Source organism: Atractosteus spatula, chromosome 5, assembly GCF_055471065.1.
Source record: "Atractosteus spatula isolate fAtrSpa1 chromosome 5, fAtrSpa1.hap1, whole genome shotgun sequence".
Taxonomy (NCBI): Eukaryota; Metazoa; Chordata; class Actinopteri; order Semionotiformes; family Lepisosteidae; genus Atractosteus; species Atractosteus spatula.
Genome location: NC_142710.1, coordinates 5,002,219 through 5,021,571, shown reverse-complemented (window position 1 = coordinate 5,021,571; position 19,353 = coordinate 5,002,219). Strand labels below are relative to the sequence as shown.

The following is a 19,353-nucleotide window of genomic DNA, read 5'->3' as shown; positions in this document are numbered from 1 at the left end:
AGACACGGATGACCGGAGTGATATCCAGCAATTAGAAAGAGAGAGGAAAAAAGCTCAGCATCCTATCACTGATATCGGAGTGATCTACCTAAAGAAAAGCCAAGTACAGGACCCGCTCACAGACACGGAAGACTAGAGTGATATCCAGCAGTAAGGATGGGAGAGCCAGCTTAACATTCAATCACGGATGCCGGGAGAGACAACCTGAGGAAAGCCAGGTATTCAGGAGTGTATGTCGGCACGGCATGACACAGAATGACCTGCTCACAGACACGGAAGTCAGGAGTAGCATTCCGCGATTCGAATAGAAGAACTGGAAAAAAAAGCCCAGAGAAAAAGAAAAAAGCTGTGGAAAAAACAAAAGACGCCGTTCGCGGGGTCAAAAAATGGCTCAGCATTATGTCACAGATGTCGGAAAGGACGAACCGTGGAGAGGCAGGAGAGCGTAAAAGACCCTATGTGCGAGACGGGGGTTAGCCCGGGCTCAGCTGTTCAGGAAATGCCGTATAGAAACCTATGCTGTACCCAGCTGTATGATGACAGTAAGTACTGGTGTATTTTCTGTGTTTGACATGTAGCATCATTAACAGTGTGGTTGTGCAGTAATAAGAATAGATATAACACTTGGGTTACCACAGTGGTGCAGAGGTTAGCATTGCTGCCTCTGAGAGCTGGGGCCTGGGGTTGCTGTCTGCATGGAGTTTCTTTATGTTCTCCCCGTGTTCGCATGCGTTTTCTCCAGGGGCTCTGGTTTACTCCCATAGTCCAAAATCATACTGGTGGGTTAATTGGTTTCTGGGAAACCTGGCCTTGGTGTGAGTGTGTGTGTCTGTGTTTGTGTCTTTGTGTGCCCTGCCTTGCCCCTCTTGCTTGCTGAGATAAGCTCCATCACCCTAAATTGGAGGAAGCAGTAAGAAAATGGATGGATGACACATTCTGTTACATTAATGAAGAGTTTCTTATTGTTAAACACAGCTACCCTTAGTACTCATGTCCTCACTGAGGAGTATATCATGCTCTGTTGTTAACTCCTGTTGTCTGTATGTGTAGAGAGGAGAATAACTGATCTTGAACAACAGAATAAAGAGCTGCGTGATGAGAACAGTAAGTACTGATCAATCATCTGTCCGTCTAAAGTGCATTATCCTTAACTAATTTTACAGTCATGAGATCATATATGAAACATTATGTTTTGTTAATCAGTCTAATTAACTTTACATATATGCTGTAAAAGAGTATTTTAATTGTTTAATTGTAAGAGTTTTGTACATCAATCCATCTTGTATACCTGAACACAGGAATAAGTGCTCAGTTAGTCCTGATAAGCACAATATTCCTGGTCTTTTCAGCCTGTAGCCATTTTCTTAAATTTATATATATGCTATATATTTCACAGCATAATGTATTGCTGGAGTCTGCTTCACCTCTGAAGGAGAAAGCAAAGGGAGTTTGAAAGTGGCAGGAAGTGCAGTATTTAACATGAACAACAGCTTCCCATTGATAAGAATATATATATATAATGGTGTGAAAAAGTGTTTGCCCCCTTCCTGATTTCTTATTTTTTTGCATGTTTGTCACACTGAAATGTTTCAGATCATCAAACAAATTGAAATATTAGACAAAGATAACACAAGTAAACACAAAATGCAGTTTGTAAATGAAGGTTTTTATTATTAAGGGAAAAAAAATCCAAACCTACATGGCCCTGTGTGAAAAAGTGATTGCCCCCTAAACCTAATAACTGGTTGGGCCACCCTTAGCAGCAACAACTGCAATCAAGCGTTTGCAATAACTGGCAATGAGTCTTTTACAGCGCTGTGGAGGAATTTTGGCCCACTCATCTTTGCAGAAATATTGTAATTCAGCCACATTGGAGGGTTTTCGAGCCTTAACCGCTTTTTTAAAGGTCAAGCCACAACATCTCAATCGGATTCAGGTCAGGACTTTGACTAGGCCACTCCGAAGTCTTCATTTTGTTTTTCTTAAGCCATTCAGAGGTGGACTTGCTGGTGTGTTTTGGATCATTGTCCTGCTGCAGAACCCAAGTGCGCTTCAGCTTGAGGTCACGAACAGATGGCCGGACATTCTCCTTCAGGATTTTTTGGTAGACAGCAGAATTCATGGTTCCATTTATCACAGCAAGTCTTCCAGGTCCTGAAGCAGCAAAACAGCCCCAGACCATCACACTACCACCACCGTATTTTACTGTTGGTATGATGTTCCTTTTCTGAAATGCTGTGTTACTTTTACGCCAGATGTAATGGGACACACACCTTCCAAAAAGTTCAACTCTTGTCTCGTCAGTCCACAGAGTATTTTCCCAAAAGTCTTGGGGATCATCAAGATGTTTTCTGGCAAAACCGAGACAAGCCTTTATGTTCTTTTTGCTCAGCAGTGGTTTTCGTCTTGGAACTCTGCCATGCAGGCCATTTTTGCCCAGTCTCTTTCTTGTGGTGGAGTCATGAACACTGACCTTAACTGAGGCAAGTGAAGCCTGCAGTTCTTTGGATGTTGTTGTGGGGTTTTTTGTGACCTCTTGGATGAGTCGTCGCTGCGGTCTTGGGGTAATTTTGGTCGGCCGGCCACTCCTGGGAAGGTTCACCACTGTTCCATGTTTTCGCCATTTGTGGATAATGGCTCTCACTGTGGTTCGCTGGAGCCCCAAAGCTTTAGAAATGGCTTTATAACCTTTTCCAGACTGATAAATCTCAATTACTCTGTTTCTCATTTGTTCCTGAATTTGTTTGGATCGCAGCATGATGTCTAGCTTTTGAGGATCTTTTGGTCTACTTCACTTTGTCAGGCAGGTCCTATTTAAGTGATTTCTTGATTGAGAACAGGTGTGGCAGTAATCAGGCCTGGGTGTGGCTAGAGAAATTGAACTCAGCTTTCCAAAGATGTGATAAACCACAGTTGATTTATGTTTTAACAGGGGGGGGGAATCACTTTTTCACCCAGGGCCATGTAGGTTTGGATTTTTTTTCCCTTAATAATAAAAACCTTCATTTAAAAACTGAATTTTGTGTTTACTTGTGTTATCTTTGTCTAATATTTCAATTTGTTTGATGATCTGAAACATTTCAGTGTGACAAACATGCAAAAAGATAAGAAATCAGGAAGGGGGCAAACACTTTTTCACACCACTGTATATCAGGCACAATTCAAGTCTGACACATTTCTCCTTTATTTATCTTAGTTTCCACTAGTGTGCTCTAACTCAAGTATAATTGTTGATCTTTATTATTTTTTGCTTTTCTTCAGGAGTACATGAATAAAATCCTTTCACAATATCTGTTTTGAAAGTCTAAAGATCTGCATCTCCTTTCAACTCTCTCTGTATGACACCCCTCCCATTCAGCTGTAGTTGCTACAAAAACACCAGCCAGTCATTTGTTTAGGCCTGCATGAGGGAATCTATATTTCTGAACAGAAGACTCTTGTGGTGTCCCAGTAGAGCCATTTTGACGCTGAGCAAGCGTGGCTGCTGACAACACAGTAACTGGACCAAGGCATGCGCAGTTACAAAAAAAAATCACCTGTGCTGTAAAAGCTCATGTTTCCTTGTTTCCTTCAAGAGCTGAGTGGTAATGACAGGGGAGCAAAGTTTATGAAGTTAGATCACGAATTTAAATGAAGGTAGTTGCCCAAATTGTGATGGGACTTGTTTTGTTTTCTTTAAGAGGCAGCTGGGAAACTTCATAACTCATCATAACTCCTTTCAGGCTCTTAAAACCTAAATTTTACATCCTGCCACAAAGAGCCAGGTGATATACTGTATCATACTCTGTCATTCACTCTAGTTGTTTGTGTTTGTAGAGAAGCTTGTAGCAGAGCTTGAAGAACAGAAGAAGAAACTGCAGAATGAGAGAGGTACAGTGCCAAGTACACAGTTTTGTGTATTATTTCTACAGTACAAGTTTAGTTTAGTTTACACAACCTTCAGTCAACTTAGAATTTTTAATTTAAATGTAGAGATAAGTGTGTAGCAGAGCTTAGAGAACAGAATAAAAAGCCGCATGGGGAGAAAGGTCCTGTCCAACTTCCAGTGTTATATCATCAATAGTATTTATCTACAGCAATCATTTTAAGCCATCATTTTAAAGTTTTCTGTAGCAATTTGGATTGTGCATGACCAAGCCTGGTGTTTAATAGAAAGATGTTTATTGATGTCCCTGTTACCAGAGCACCCAGATAGAAAAGACAGTCAACTACCTGGTCAGATCAATAGACCTAAAGCCACATGTTCTGGATTGTGATATTGCTGCTTTTCATTGATAAGAACAAATATTATAACCTTCACTTTAAATGTTTTGAAATGTTACTAGTCTCTATGCTTATTAATACACCTGTCCTTTGTTTATAATAGATCTTTGAGATCTTGATTTTGTTATTGAGCTTTATAATTCATATTTTAAATCAATTGTGTTTAGTCATCTGAATACTTAAAGTTGCAGTTCAATTATGCATTTAGACATGATTTATAGTGCTCATCAAATATTTTCCAGGTCGGCTGTTTCCTTGCTAAATTCCTTTGCAAATATCAATTTGTGTTATAAAATACAGGAATTTATTTCTCAAATTAAACCTAATTATAAGATTTTGAGGAACATTATTGTCTCAACTCCAAAAATACTTTTTGCAAAAGTCTTATACAATTAATCTTGGCTTCACTTTTGAAAGGCAATAATTTTCGTTATAAGAGAGAAATGCATACAGTATATCCCTCGGTAAAATAAAGGTCAAACTAAATGGCATTATTTCTTAGAAAGTTTTGAAAATGTATAATCTCTTTTTAGTGTATGAGCTAATAGTGGATTTCTCTCTTCTAGATATTGCAGTGAGATGTGCCATGACAGGTATTTCTTTTTATTCCTGTCTCAGAATTATTATTAATTTTGTTTTAGTTTGCTCAAAGTTTTGAAGTAAATACAGCAGATACAGGTTTGTTCAAGGTTGTAAGGTTATTTTCAATTTTGAATTGACAATGATGCACTAGTGTGGAGGAATAGTTATTATTCTTGATTTAGAACTGGGGGGGTGTACAGTAGGTATGAATTCTAGGAAAGTCACTACTGTTGTACATTTGAACAAGGAACTTCACCTAAATCACTCTAGTCACATACCCTGCTGTGTAAAGGGATTAAAATGTGTGTCACTTTGGATAAAAACCTCAGCCATATTAATCATTAAAATTGTTAAAAGGTACATTTAGAAACCAAGATTGTTTGTTTTGTTGTGCATGGACAGATGGGAAGTATGGGATTTTATTGAAAGACAAAATGAAATGGAGAAGGTAAAAACAATTTGGTTTCTGGAATATTTTACTGGACGGTTTGTATAAAAACCCCATTTACTGTATTCTATTTCATTTGAAAAATTATCAAATATATATGTTAAAGTTAAAGACAGTAGTTAGGAATAGAATCCAGGATTTCTAGGCAATTCTCAAATTAACTCCTCTTTATATGACATGTAGGTACAGTATCTTCCTTTCTCAGGTTCAGCTGAGGGTTGCTCTGAAGTCATTCTACTGGAGTGAGCAAAATGCTAACAAAACGCTAACTTTAGAATTCATTTTGTTGCACCAAGGTTTTTAAAAATTATAAATATAATTATATAATGTATAATAATTACAGGTTGTTAAGAGTTAACAGCCTGTGAGATTAATAACACCTAATTCTATGTGCCTTAGTCTGTACATTACTCTGAGTGACGTCAGATCAAATGTTAACAAGGGGACAGATGATCTGGCCATGTGGTGATGTAGATACTGAAGACAAGAGGGAACTGAGCCATGTAGAGCAGGAGAAGGCATTATAAAGGTGTCAAGAGCACTTCTTGATATTGTCTTAAATTTCTGAATTATTAGTCAGAATGATAGGGGCGAAACCAGCTATGAACTAACCTAGAGAAGCAGAAATAGGTCTTTAAGCAATTTAGGAGGTGTCACATATTTGACTGCCTCAGGGCTTTGTTGTTCTTCAGTATCGTGACAAGTACAGTAACATCCAGTGACTCCCAGAGCCTTGTTTTTCCATCCTGGAAGCTCCATGAGTTTCAGTTGCACTGTCTGTTGGACCTCATGGACACTGACTAATTGCTCATTTAAAGGATTATATGAAATCCTGGAGTCATTAAAATGCCATATGTTATACAATATGTAAACTGCATGGAGAAGTGTTGAGCTCACTTGATTTTATGTATGAATTAGTTTTACTTTTTCAGGCAAAGTACTATTTACTTTAAAATATTTCTGTGTACTCTAAGTGTCTTGTACAGATGCAGCCATTCAAAATGTGCGGGCGATACTGCATTATTTTGCCGTGCGCTTTACGCGGTCTACCGCGAGTTACCGTAAATTCTCCTATAATACCGCAAGTAAAATAATAGTATCCGGAATTTCTGCAAGGTGGAGCTAATAAAGCTCAACCTCTCATGTTTGAGCTGTGGCCATCAAAGTCTTTAACGAAGATATTAATAATAGTATTAATAATAAATGACCTTGGACAAGCTGTAAACTCAAAGTATTGCCCTGGTCCACATTCTTTTTTTAATTGACCGTCTTTGTAAAAGTAACACCACAGCATTTCGCAATCACGCATTTGTTTCCAATCATGCAAAGTACAGTAATTTTTGAGAATCGATTCACCATGCCTTTCACATGCTCATAAAAGAGATTGATTTAGGAACATAAAAATATTACCGTATGCAAACTGTACTGTATACAGTATGTATATGTATATTTAATGTCTTAACTGTGCCCGTTTAAGTATTGAATATTTATATGGAATTTTACCACTGAAGGGAAATCTTAGTAGCTGAGCATAAAAAGAATAGGAGCATACTGCAACGCGTGTGAAGGCCATAAACGATATTAATTTTGGAACTTAAACATACAGTATATGGCTGGTCTCGGTACTCTAAAGAAAACATACACACCAGTATTCCATTTCTCCCTAAACATTTTAAGCATCGAAGTCTTTAACTAACGTGATACCGAAATCAACAAGCATACTTTTAGAATTTGATTAAAAGGGAATATAATATGGAATCGCGTATCTAAAGAAATTAATAACGATATAATTATATTCATGTACCGCAACACAAGAATAGTACACGCTGTACATTGTCTGTTGATAATGTTTCTGTAGTGCTTTTTCACCACTCTGCATGCGACCTTGCCGGTGGTGCTGTGGGTTAGGTTCCTGACTCCCATGTTACATGGTCTGTGATTGAATCCTGCTGGAGCCATGAATTTTTTTTTAACAAACATTTCTTTGAAAACATGAAACGTTTCCCTGAGTCAGAGATTAAATAAAACCTCACTCGCACCAAACAAATTTATATTTCTAAATATCACAACATGATCGAATTTAAGTCATTTTAATAACAATGAATAGTCACCTATGCGTTACAATATAAACATTTATATTGATTTAAATCGCGTTTTGATTTAAATCGCAAATGCGGGTTTAAATATATGTGTTTTTTTATTCACAATCAGACAAATGCAACATAAATTGATATCTTTGTCTTCTAAGTATCTTAATAAACTTTCAACATAGCTTTCTCCCTGTTTAGATTTATTTTTCTTGGGATCTTGAGATCAAACGTGGAAAGATTAGATTGTAATTGTTTTTATTTTTTAAATAAGTGTAATGTATACTAAAAAGCTGTACACCACCTGCTATAAAGATACATATTGTAATACTTTTGGGTTCGGATAGGACAGACACAAGAACTCAGACTTGCGGAGTTAAAGCAAGTTAAAGCCTTGATTTTATATATCACCTTTAAAAGTGGCATCTCAAAGCAAAGTAAATACCCAACACTGATTGTACCCATCTGTCATGCTAATAAAGCACCTTGAATTGAATTGAGAGAGAGAGAGAGATTTAAACTGCGACACTTATCATTCAACCAGAGCTTGAAATATCACAAGGATCTCAAGAGCACAGCAAAGACTGTATTAAAAGTATACTAGTGACAAACTAGTATACTTTAGAACTTTTTTTCTGAACTGGGGAAAATCTGATCATGTTTCTCTATAACAATAATAAAAAACATTATTTTACATATCACCTTTATGTGTTATGGTTAGCTGGTCTAAGAAAGGAGACTGAAAGTCATTCACATTGTTCAACATTATCTCCTTGTGGCTCCAGTGAAAACAATGCTACAGATGCAGCCATTCAAAATGGGTGAGGTATTTCGCGGCATACCCCGGTGGGCGTGTCGCGGTATCATGCGGTATCACACGGTTAATCGCGTCATTTGACGTCATGCCGGAAACTATCCGGCGTCACCTTGTAAAACCGCCAGGGGGAGCTTAACCTCTCATGTACAGCATTTGAGCTTTTAATTTTGAACTGTGTATTACAGCATGTTAATCATCAGTCATTAAAATGTTGGTATATTTTATGAAAGCAAGATTGCTCAGTTGGACAAAAGTACACAACCTACCTTTATCAGAAATATTTATGCATCAAAGCCTTTACCGAAGATATTACTAATAGTATTAATAATGAATGACTTTGGACAAGCTGTATACTCAAAGTATAATTTCTTTAGCACATTTGTACAAGCACTTGGAATCTGTCCAAGCCATACTTTGTCAGGCATTTTGTTTTACTTCAACGGGCATAAAAACTTCCTTGCTTTTAACAGGGCGTTTCATAATTTCTAACTACGAAAATGATTTAAAATGCGACACTTATCATTCAACTAGAGCTCAAAATATCACAAGGATCCTCAAGAGCACAGCAAAGACTGTATTAAAAGATACTTGTATGAGATACATGAGAATCCAGGCTTTTTTTATTAATGCTTTCTTTTCCGTATACCAGATTTTATGGAACCACTTCAGAAGGGTGTCAGCCAGTCAGATTCCAGGAATCGGTACTTTAAAGGAAAAATACACACCGGTATTCCATTTCTCCCTAAACATTTCAAGCATTGAAGTATTTAACTAGCATGTGAAATAGCGTGTGAAAAAGTGGTAGTTTTAAGCTTTTCTGCTAATATAATATGGAATCGCGTATCTAAAGAATTTAATAACAATATGATTATATTCGTGTACTGCGACGGGCTGTGTAGGGCTGTTTTGCCTCTCTCTTCATGTGGTTTCCCTTGTAGCCTACTGGTCTATGTGCCTGATTACCAGCTCACGGGTTGTGTGTTTAAATCCAACTGGTGCTGGACTTTTCTTTTAACAAACATTTCTTTGAAAAAATAGAATAGCGATATTATGGACAATCAATTGACTTTTATATTTCAAAATATCACAACATGATCGATTCTAAGTCATTTTTGATCACAATGAATAGTCACCTTCTTCCCTTCTGACAACGGTCCCTGCTTCTGCTTCCTGCTTCTATTGTGTGTGTGTAATAGAGTAAATTTTTATAGAGAAATGGAGGCTGGACAGTATGCGATACAATATAAACATTTATATTGATTTAAATTGTGTTTTGCTTTAAATCGCAAACGCGTGTTTAATTATATGTGTTTTTTTAATCATAATCAGGCTAATGCAACATAAATTGATACAGTATCTCTGTCTTCTAGGTATCTTAATAAACTTTCAGCATAGCTTTCTACCCGTTTAGATTTATATTTCTTGGGATTTTGGGATCAAACGTGGAAGGATTAGATTGTAATCGTTTTTATTTTTCAAATACGTTTTAGAAAAGTGTAATCTATACCTGCCCAGACTGTACGCCTTCCTAAACCCCGCCTTTCACTAGTGTCCTGCTCTTCCCCGCGCACCCCAGCCGGGCGCTCTTCGGCCTGTGCCCGGGACAAATGTATATTTTGATATTTACACCCGGTGCGGCACCGAGGGAGCGTCTGCATTTATAACTTAGTTTTTAAAATTAGTCAAGCAATATGAAGCATCTCCTTTTACTTTTAAGTCCCTTAAATACATTGAGCACAGCTTTCTCACCACTTAAGATTACTTTTTGATACCATCCTTACACAAAGCAGAAACTTTCCGATGACATACGGTACAAGTGGAAAGATTACAGATTTTAATCGTCTTTAATTTTGTTACGTTATACGTTTTAGGAACGTTTCATCTAAACAAACACCACAAAACTATTCTCGATTGTATTTCTGAATATTATGTTACACCTACAGTAGTTCACTGCTTTAAATACATCGAATTAAGAATGTTAGGTGTAGCACTTTAGATCTTTTTTTTCTGAACCAGGGAAAATCTGATCATGTTTCTCTATAACAATAATAAAAAACTTTATTTTACATATCACCTTTAAAAGTGGCATCTCAAAGCAATACAGTAGATCGAAAAACAGTTAAAAGGGACCAAAGTAAATACCAGACAAACGCAAACGCGTTTTTAATAAAATGCTTTTATTCATTCAGCAGAGAGTGAGAGGGACATCCAGCAGAGAGAGACACACACACCGGTTTCCATTGACAAAATTGTTTTTTTTCAATTCCTCTTGTCTAACAGGAATGTTTTGTTTGTGGACAGACTGTTAGACTAGAGGAAAAGAGCGCCTCCTTGTACGAAGCATTTCGTTGATCCGATCACGAATTCTTTTCCAGTCGCACGAAGTAAGGGTTGAGAATCTCCGATTCACCATGCGACTAATGGTTTCCCAGAGATTGCAAGGCAAGGCACTTTTGCCTCTGGACCCATCGAAATTTACAGACGTGGTCCACCCCCAGTAAATTTCAAAAGTCACAAGATTTCGAAACACGAGGGCGGCGTAGCGGTCGGCTCTTGCTTTCCCGTCTATGCCGATGCACTGCAAGTACAACCCCCCCTCCATCTCCTGAGTGATGGGTAACAGTTGGATATCTGGGAGAATTATTCGTCCCACTGGCGTCTGTGAATTCCGCTCTGTGAACGGTGCTTCCTGGGGGGAGATAGACGGCGGGGACAGCATCAACAAATTCCTGCGCGGTGGTGAGCGGAGAGGCCGGGATGGAGTGTCCTGAGGCGGTGTGCGCTCTGCTGGGGGCACAGCTTCCGTCAGGCATTACAACCTGCGCGGCGGGGAGAGGCACTTTTCGGGAGACAGCTGCTCAACTGTTTGACTGCTGGAACATACTGTCTCCTTCCTCTGCATTTTCAGGAGTGTCTCTAGCCTCCCAATCCTCCCCAGTAATGCGTCGTACTGCTCCCGCTGCTGCCGAAATGTCTCCACACAGGTGCTGCTTCTTCACGTTGACACCCTGGCCAGTGGCCGAGAGCAGAGACCCACGGCCTGTGGCAAAATAACATAATTCATGTAAGAAATAAAGTCACACAGTAGTATTCATCAGTCGCGGAACAGACGTCAAAATAAACTTTTCTTTTTTTCTGTCTTACCGCTTTCTTTTTTACTGTCCTGGTGGTAGATTTCGAAGATCGTTTCGCCCGTGCGGTGTTTTCTCGAAGAACAGGCTACGAAGAAATAATTATAATTGAATTTAAAATTCGAAACGGCAATAATACCTTGTAATATGCGCTGTAATCGCGTATTTCAGATGAAGTCTGCTGTATTTGCTTACCCTTCGCTCTTTGGAAGCTGGGGCGGCAGAAGCACCCCATCTCTTCCCGTAAAAGGTCTTGGTCTCCATACTGTACTGTGGTCGCTGTAGTGCAGGTTCGCAGTTTTTTTTGTGATGGGAGCTCACCCAATCCCTTGGTGTATTTATGCTATATTCACATGTACGGCTAGAATGTTCATTGTCTTCCAATGAAAGGCGGGTGCCTTTTGCCGAAGTCGGGAGACATTAGAGGCTTGCCACACCCGGACTGTTAAACCAACGCATTAGCACGTCAAAGCCCATCGAGGACCCGGGCGCAATAATTGTTTTGTCCCTTGATTTACTGATCTGCATTAATTATGGAAATCGAGTTCCTGCTCTGTGCAGACGACCTGGTCCCGCTGTCGCCCACAGAACAGAGGCTGCGCCAGAACCTGGCACTGCTGGAGCAGCACTGTCAGACCTGGGCACCGACAGTCAATCTGGACAAGACCAGAGTTATGGTTTTCCAGAAAAAAAGCCAGACCTCAGGGAAACAGGTACAAATTCACACTTAACAACACATTAACACCTAACAACGGGAGCAGGGACGAATTAGGCCAGTACCCACTATTGTTAAACATACAGAAAAGAATATTAAATATTGAATATTAGTATTGGCTTTAGTATTAGCCATACAGAACATTAAAGTGCCCCTTTTCCATTCAGCGGGTGCCTGAGCCGCTGTGTCCTATCTTCTGACAGTCGCCGTTGTGAATGTCTGTAGAGTGTATCTTATTTTTAGTACTATATTTTTGTATTATATTCCCTATTAATCAAACTCTAAGAGTATGTATCGGCTTGTCCCCTCCTCCCGCCCCTTTCTGTGTACAGTAGAGCCTCCTGTCCAGCCAGCACATGTCCACAGACATTCACAACAGCGACATATCATAAAACGTTTGCACATATAGTTAAATTATTAGTTGTTTTTCAGGAAGTTAAAAAAAACACTTGAATTACTTATCCAGTCTCTCGAAATAAAGTTATTTTTCAAGCAATGCAACAAACGTCGGGCAATGTGTTTTTTTTAATCCAACATTGACAGCCACATCTTAAATCTTGTCAGTCAGCTCTTTTTTCTCTATTTGAATTGTGGCTTAGACATCGCACGACTTTAAAAGCTAGAAAGACAGGTTTCGATTCACATTAGCTGGCGAGCCTTGTTAACAAAAAAACAGACAATACCCAGGGAGGGGGAGGTCAAGCCAGAGAGTTTTTTACCTTCTGTCTAAAAACCCAAATAACCCGGGGCAGAGACTCTGGGGGGATCATTGCGTGGTACAGAGCGGTGCTCAGTCAATTCTTATGGAATGTGTTTTCTTTCTTCTTTTTTTCAGCATGGAATAAACCTGTTACTTGATTCATATGGATGCCCGGTTCCGCCGGGGATTCAAAACATTTTTTTATTTTTTTTTAATCGGGTATCAAAGGGAATAGGCAGTATAACCCTGTTCATGCACAAACTGTGGCATGTTACATTGATTTGGGTGTCTCCTCTTGCCAGAAAGCTCTAAATTGCATTTTGAGCGCGGTTTTTGACTTTTTTTAAATTGCATTTGGAGAGCGGACAGCACATACAAGGGTTAATTGCACAATGAACTGCGCCAAGAAATTTAAAATAGTCTTCTTTAGGTGTGAGGGTAGGAGTGGACCGCAGCAGGCATAATCAGCAAACCAGGAAAACAAAGAACAGGACAGGTGAGACGTGTATCCAGAAAGCGAGTGATCAGAAAAAGGAAATGGTGTTACGCCCAGGTTTTCGACCCAATTGTTTTAACTTGCTAATGCATCAGACACATTTCCTGGCGTATTGTGTTTTAAATAAAATAGGAGTGTCTTTCCCTGGTATTAGCTCATCGGTATGGTGTAAGTTTTATCTGTACCATACCATACAGTATATAGGTACAGAATTCAAGCTGCACCACTGTATCGCTTTGGTAAGGAGACGGACAATGGCCAAAATCACGAAGACTCTCTCACACCAAATAATGAAGATGAAAAGAAACGGGAAGTCAACACGAGACATTGTACAGCAGTTGGCTTCGATGGACATCTTCGTTTCTGAAAGCACAGTGAGACGGCTGTTAGGGAGTCGGTACGAGGGACCGAACCAGTGAGTGAACCCACTTGCAGGAGCGAACAAAGCCAAGCCGTAATCCGAAAGCAAGCCGTAATCGTAGGAACGAGCCGAGAGTCCAGGGGAAGCCAGATATCCAAAAGGGAACGAGTACCGAAGCCGAAGCGTGATCCGAAGTCGTAGTCAGTAGAGCAATCCGATAATCCAGGGGTAGCCAGTGATCCGAAACAGAGCGAAAGTAACCAAGCCAAACCGAGATCTGAAAAGCCGAAGTCCAAAGGGAAGAACCGCAAACCGAAAGCCAAGACGAACACAGAGTAGAAGTAGCGCAACCAGGAAGCTCGAACGGAAAAACCAATACTGAGCAACAAGGTAGGGAAGGACAGGTGTTTAAGTAGGATGAGACGGGGGTGTGGTGGTGAATGGGAAAACTGATAGGTGAACTGATGGATAGGGGCTACGCCTACTTCTGCCTCCTCCGTTGCCGGGAGGCAGGGATCGTAACATTACCCCCCCCCCTCTACGGGCGGCTCCTGACGCCCTAACGGGACGATCTGGGAAGTTAAGGTGGAAGTCTTGGATGAGGTTGGGGTCCAGAATATCCTTCTCCGAAACCCATGAGCGCTCCTCCGGACCGTAGCCTTCCCAATCGACGAGATATTGTAGGGATCCACGAGACCATCGGGAATCCAGGATTTTATTGACCGTGTAAGCAGGGAGTCCATCAATTACTCGAGGCAGTGGGGGTTTTTGTTGTGGTTTAGACAGGGTGGATCTGCGAAAGGGTTTAAGGAGGGAAACATGGAAAGTAGGGTGGATCCGAAGGGTAGGAGGCAAGGCCAGCCGGTAAGTTACTGGGGTAATCTGGGCGAGGACACGAAAAGGACCAATGTACTTGGGGGCAAGCTTGCCAGAAGGTTGCTTAAGAGGAAGGTTACGAGTAGATAACCAAACAAACTGACCACGTCGAAGTCTGGGTGGGATATGACGGCGCCGATCAGTTACCTTCTTCTGCTGAGCTGAGGTGCGAAGAAGGGTGGCTTTGGCCTTCCTCCAGAAGGTCTTCAGGTTAGGAGATGTAGTCCTGAACCGAAGGTACCTCTGTGTTGGGGTGGGAGTCAGGGATCAGAGGAGGCTGATAACCTAAGGCACACTTAAAGGGAGACATGCCAGTAGATGTGGTATACAATGAGTTGTGTGCATACTCTGCCCATGGGAGCAAGGACACCCAATTATCATGGGTAGAGGAGATAAAAGTCCGTAAATAGGTCAGCAGTTCCTGATTCATGCGTTCTGTCTGACCGTTGGCCTGAGGGTGGTAAGCTGAGGTAAGTGAGACTGAGGCGCCCAGTGACTTACAGAAGGCCCTCCAAAATCGGGAGACAAACTGAGGGCCCCTATCTGAAACAATATCCTTAGGGATGCCATGCAGTCGGAAGATATGCTGTACAAACAATTCTGCTAGTTCTCGAGCTGTAGGTAAAGATGGTAGGGGAATAAAATGAGCAGATTTGGAGAAACGGTCTACCACTACCATAATAGTCGTGTGTCCATGGCTGGGTGGAAGGTCAGTAACAAAATCTACTGAGAGGTGGGTCCAAGGACGATCCGGGATGGGTAAGGGTTGAAGTAGGCCCGCTGCCCTCATCCAGGAAGACTTCATTTGGGAACAGATAGAGCAGGCCTGGACATACTCCTTGATATCCTTAGCCATAGTTGGCCACCAGAAGTCTCTGGAGATGAAATCCAAGGTACGGTGGACTCCAGGGTGTCCAGCGAAGCGGGAGTCATGACCCCATTGTAAAACTGCCGATCGGACGGGATGAGAGACAAATAACTTGTCCTGAGGACACTGAGGAGGTACCGTCTGCCCAACCAAGGCTCGTCGGACAATCACCTTAATGTCCTATCTTACCGCAGCCAGGAACTTACCAGATGGAATGATGGGTTCTGGAATCAATTCAGCCTCAGGGGGGTCATGGATCTGTGAGAGGGCGTCTGCTTTGACGTTCTTAGAACCTGGAGTGTAGGTGATCAAGAAATTAAACCTGGAAAAAAAAAGGGACCACCTAGCCTGGCGAGGACAAAGACGTTTGGCCGACTGCAGGTACTCCAGGTTTTTGTGATCTGTGTAAATCAAAAAAGGGTGATGAGCACCCTCTAACCAGTGCCTCCATTCCTCCAATGCCAGCTTAATGGCCAAGAGCTCACGGTTACCCACATCATAGTTCATTTGGGCAGGGGATAACTTCTTAGAGAAGAAGGCACAGGGATGAAGAATCTTTTTTTCTCCATGACGTTGAGAGAGAACTGCCCCCACACCATGGCCAGAAGCATCCACTTCGACTACAAAAGGCAAAGTTGGATCAGGGTGTTTTAGGATGGGGGCTGTTGTGAACAGGTGTTTCAGACGCTGAAATGCTTCTTCGGCTTGAGGGGTCCATTTGCCTTGTCTTGGTCCTTTACGGGTCAAGGAGGTTATGGGAGTGACCACCGAGCTGAAGTTTCGAATAAACTTCCTGTAAAAATTAGCAAAGCTGAGAAATCGTTGAATGTGTTTGAGGTTCTTGGGTGTGGGCCAATCAGTAATCGCCGAGACTTTACTCAAATCCATTTCCACACCCTCTGGAGAGATGACGTAATCTAAAAAATGAATCCTCGAAGCATGGAAGGTACACTTCTCCAGTTTGACATATAGTTTATTCTTGATTAGCCGGGAGAGTACTTCTCTGACATGGAGAACATGATCCTGGAAGGAATCAGAAAAAATTAGAATGTCATCTAGATAGACCAAGACAAATCTTTGTAGGAGATCACAAAAGATGTCATTAATAAAAGACTGAAACACCGCTGGGGCATTAACCAAACCAAAGGGCATGACCAAATATTCGTAATGTCCATGGGTTCCACTCGTCCCCTTCCCGAATGCGGATTAGATTATAGGCCCCTCGTAAATCCAGTTTGGTGAAGACTTTGGCTCCATGCACCGACTCAAGTGCTGCTGGAATTAGAGGCAAAGGGTACCGATTCTTGATTGTGATCTCATTGAGGCCACGATAGTCGATGCAGGGACGAAGCCCACCATCCTTCTTTTCCACAAAAAAAAACTGGCACATGCTGGTGAAGTGGATGGACGTATAAGTCCAGCCTTCAGAGAATCCTGTATGTAGACTTTCAGAGCCTCAGACTCAGAATTGGAGAGCTGAAAAATACGACCTTTAGGAGGGATAGTACCTGGCAAAAGGTCAATTGCACAATCATAAGGTCGATGAGGTGGGAGGGCCAAGGCCTCCTGCTCATTAAAGGCTTCCTGTAGATCGGAATATTGAGGGGGTATGGCAGGAACCCCTGAAGGGGACGTCGCCGTGAGTGCAATTCGTACTGGTAGACGACAGCAATCTTTAATACATCTGGGTCCCCAAGCTAAAATTTCTTTTCGGGACCAAGAAATGTTAGGGTCATGCTGTTGTAGCCAAGGAAAGCCTAGCACCAGAGGATGTGTTGGGGTCTCAAGGAGATAAAACCAGATGTCTTCCACATGGGTGGCGCCAATCTGCAAGCTTATAATTTCAGTTTGCCATCTAATAAGTCCTGGAGATACGGGGGAGCCGTCGATCGATTGAACACAAAGTGGTGTAGTCACCGGGGTCAAGGGTAATTTCCAAGTTCGAGCGATGGAGGCGTCAATAAAGTTTCCTGCCGCCCCTGAGTCTATAAAAGCTAGAAGAGGTCTCCTTTCATTACCCCAGAATAGTGTAGAACGAATAAAAAATCCAGAGGAAAACTGAGGGGATTGAGAAATCTCACTCACCTTAGGAACTTGAGAAGGTGAGCTGCGCCTCAAGGATGAGTATGAGGCAGAGCAGGCCGCTTTAAAGTGTCCTAAATTCCCACAGTACATGCAGCGACCCTCTCGTTGGCGCCTCTCTCGTTCTTCAGGGGTTAACTGGGTGCGGGCTACTTCCATAGGTTGATCTGAGTCGAAAGATCTGATAGGAGATAGCCGAGGAGCCTTTAATATTGGGGTCCGAGATCTTTCAGCACTCCTTTGACGAATTCTGATATCCAATTCCAACACTTGTGAAATTACTTCCTCCAAGGTACTGCCCAATTGCGGCATATTTACCAGACGGTCCTTTATTTCTTCACTGAGTCCTTGACGGAAAAGAAAAATAAGGACCTCGTCATTCCAGTGAGTCTCCGCTGCTGCTACTTAAAAATCTATAGCATAGTCTTGTACAGACCGGCGGCCCTGGTGGATGGAGGAGAGGCGGAAGGCAGAGTCTTGACCAACTACGGGATGACAAAAAACCCCCTTAAATTTTCCTAAAAAGAGATCATAATCCTGAATTTCAGGAGCCCCGCAATCAAGCAGAGCAGTAGCCCATTCCAAACCGCGGCCGGTTAGCAGTGAAACTATGAAGGCGATCTTGTCCTGAGGAGAAAAAAAAGTTTCCGGATGGAGCCTGAAAACCAGCGCACACTGTGCTAAGAAGCCCAGACATTTCGTAGGGTTGCCGTCAAACCTGTCAGGTGGAGTTAGTGGAAGAGGCCGAGGGGCAGGAGTAGCAGCTGGCGGGGGCGGAGCCGAGGCGGCAGCTCCAGCATTGCTTCCTTGATTGCCGATGGGCGGCATTGCAGACAGGTGCGCAGAGATCTGTTGGACAGAAGCCTGGAGCTGGAGTAAGGCTTGTCCGTGCTGATCCAAAGCCGAGCGAATCTCCTCTTGCTCCGCTGGGTCCATGTTAAATGGCTCAGTATTCTGTTAGGGAGTCGGTACGAGGGACCGAACCAACGAGTGAACCCACTTGCAGGAGCGAACAAAGCCAAGCTGTAATCCGAAAGCAAGCCGTAATCGTAGGAACGAGCCGAGAGTCCAGGGGAAGCCAGATATCCGAAAGGGAACGAGTACCGAAGCCGAAGCGTGATCCGAAGTTGTAGTCAGTAGAGCAATCCGATAATCCAGGGGTAGCCAGTGATCCGAAACAGAGCGAAAGTAACCAAGCCAAACCGAGATCCGAAAAGCCAAAGTCCAAAGGGAAAAACCGCAAACCGAAAGCCAAGACGAACACAGAGTAGAAGTAGTGCAACCAGGAAGCTCGAACGGAAAAACCAATACTGAGCAACGAGGTAGGGAAGGACAGGTGTTTAAGTAGGATGAGACGGGGGTGTGGTGGTGAATGGGAAAACTAATAGGTGAACTGATGGATAGGGGCTACGCCTACTTCTGCCTCCTCCGTTGCCGGGAGGCAGGGATCGTAACAACGGCATTATAAAGGGGAGAGGAGGCAAAGAGAATCTAAACCGAGGACGATTCAAAGGTAAATAAATTTCTAAAAATACCTTTCTTGCATGTAAATACAACTACGCACATTATTTTTAAAACTAACTGTTGATCTCTTTTTTTTCAAGTCCTATTGTGCGAGCTATCGACAAACTGACTGATGAAAATGATGAGCTACCGGCGATGCAAGTCCAAAGACGGCTATGGGCTGACCTCGGTGCGACCGTTAGCCCGACATCGATAAGAAGAGTGCGCAGGAGGCTTGGATGGAGATACAGAAAAACCAACACATGCCCCATGATAAGGCTAAAAAACAAAGAGGAAAGACTCAAGCAAGCGCTCCAATGGATTGAACAGGGGGAGGCATTTCAGGATGTACTTTTCACCGACGAAACAACAGTGGCTCTGGAACAGTTTTCAACAATGGCATTTTGCAAAAAGGGGAGATATG

At 42.0% G+C, this 19,353-nt stretch overlaps 1 protein-coding gene across 2 annotated transcripts in view; it reads left to right on the top strand.

Moving 5' to 3' along the window:
• Positions 1 to 19,353, top strand: part of LOC148833644 (E3 ubiquitin-protein ligase TRIM21-like) — a 29,725-nt gene that overhangs the window by 5,363 nt on the left and 5,009 nt on the right. For both annotated transcript variants that reach the window (XM_088915523.1, XM_088915524.1), the window contains 3 exons: positions 1,051 to 1,104; positions 3,817 to 3,870; positions 4,830 to 4,856. In XM_088915523.1, coding sequence (XP_088771649.1) covers positions 1,051 to 1,104; positions 3,817 to 3,870; positions 4,830 to 4,856 — 135 coding nt within the window. The remainder of the gene's footprint in view (positions 1 to 1,050; positions 1,105 to 3,816; positions 3,871 to 4,829; positions 4,857 to 19,353) is intronic.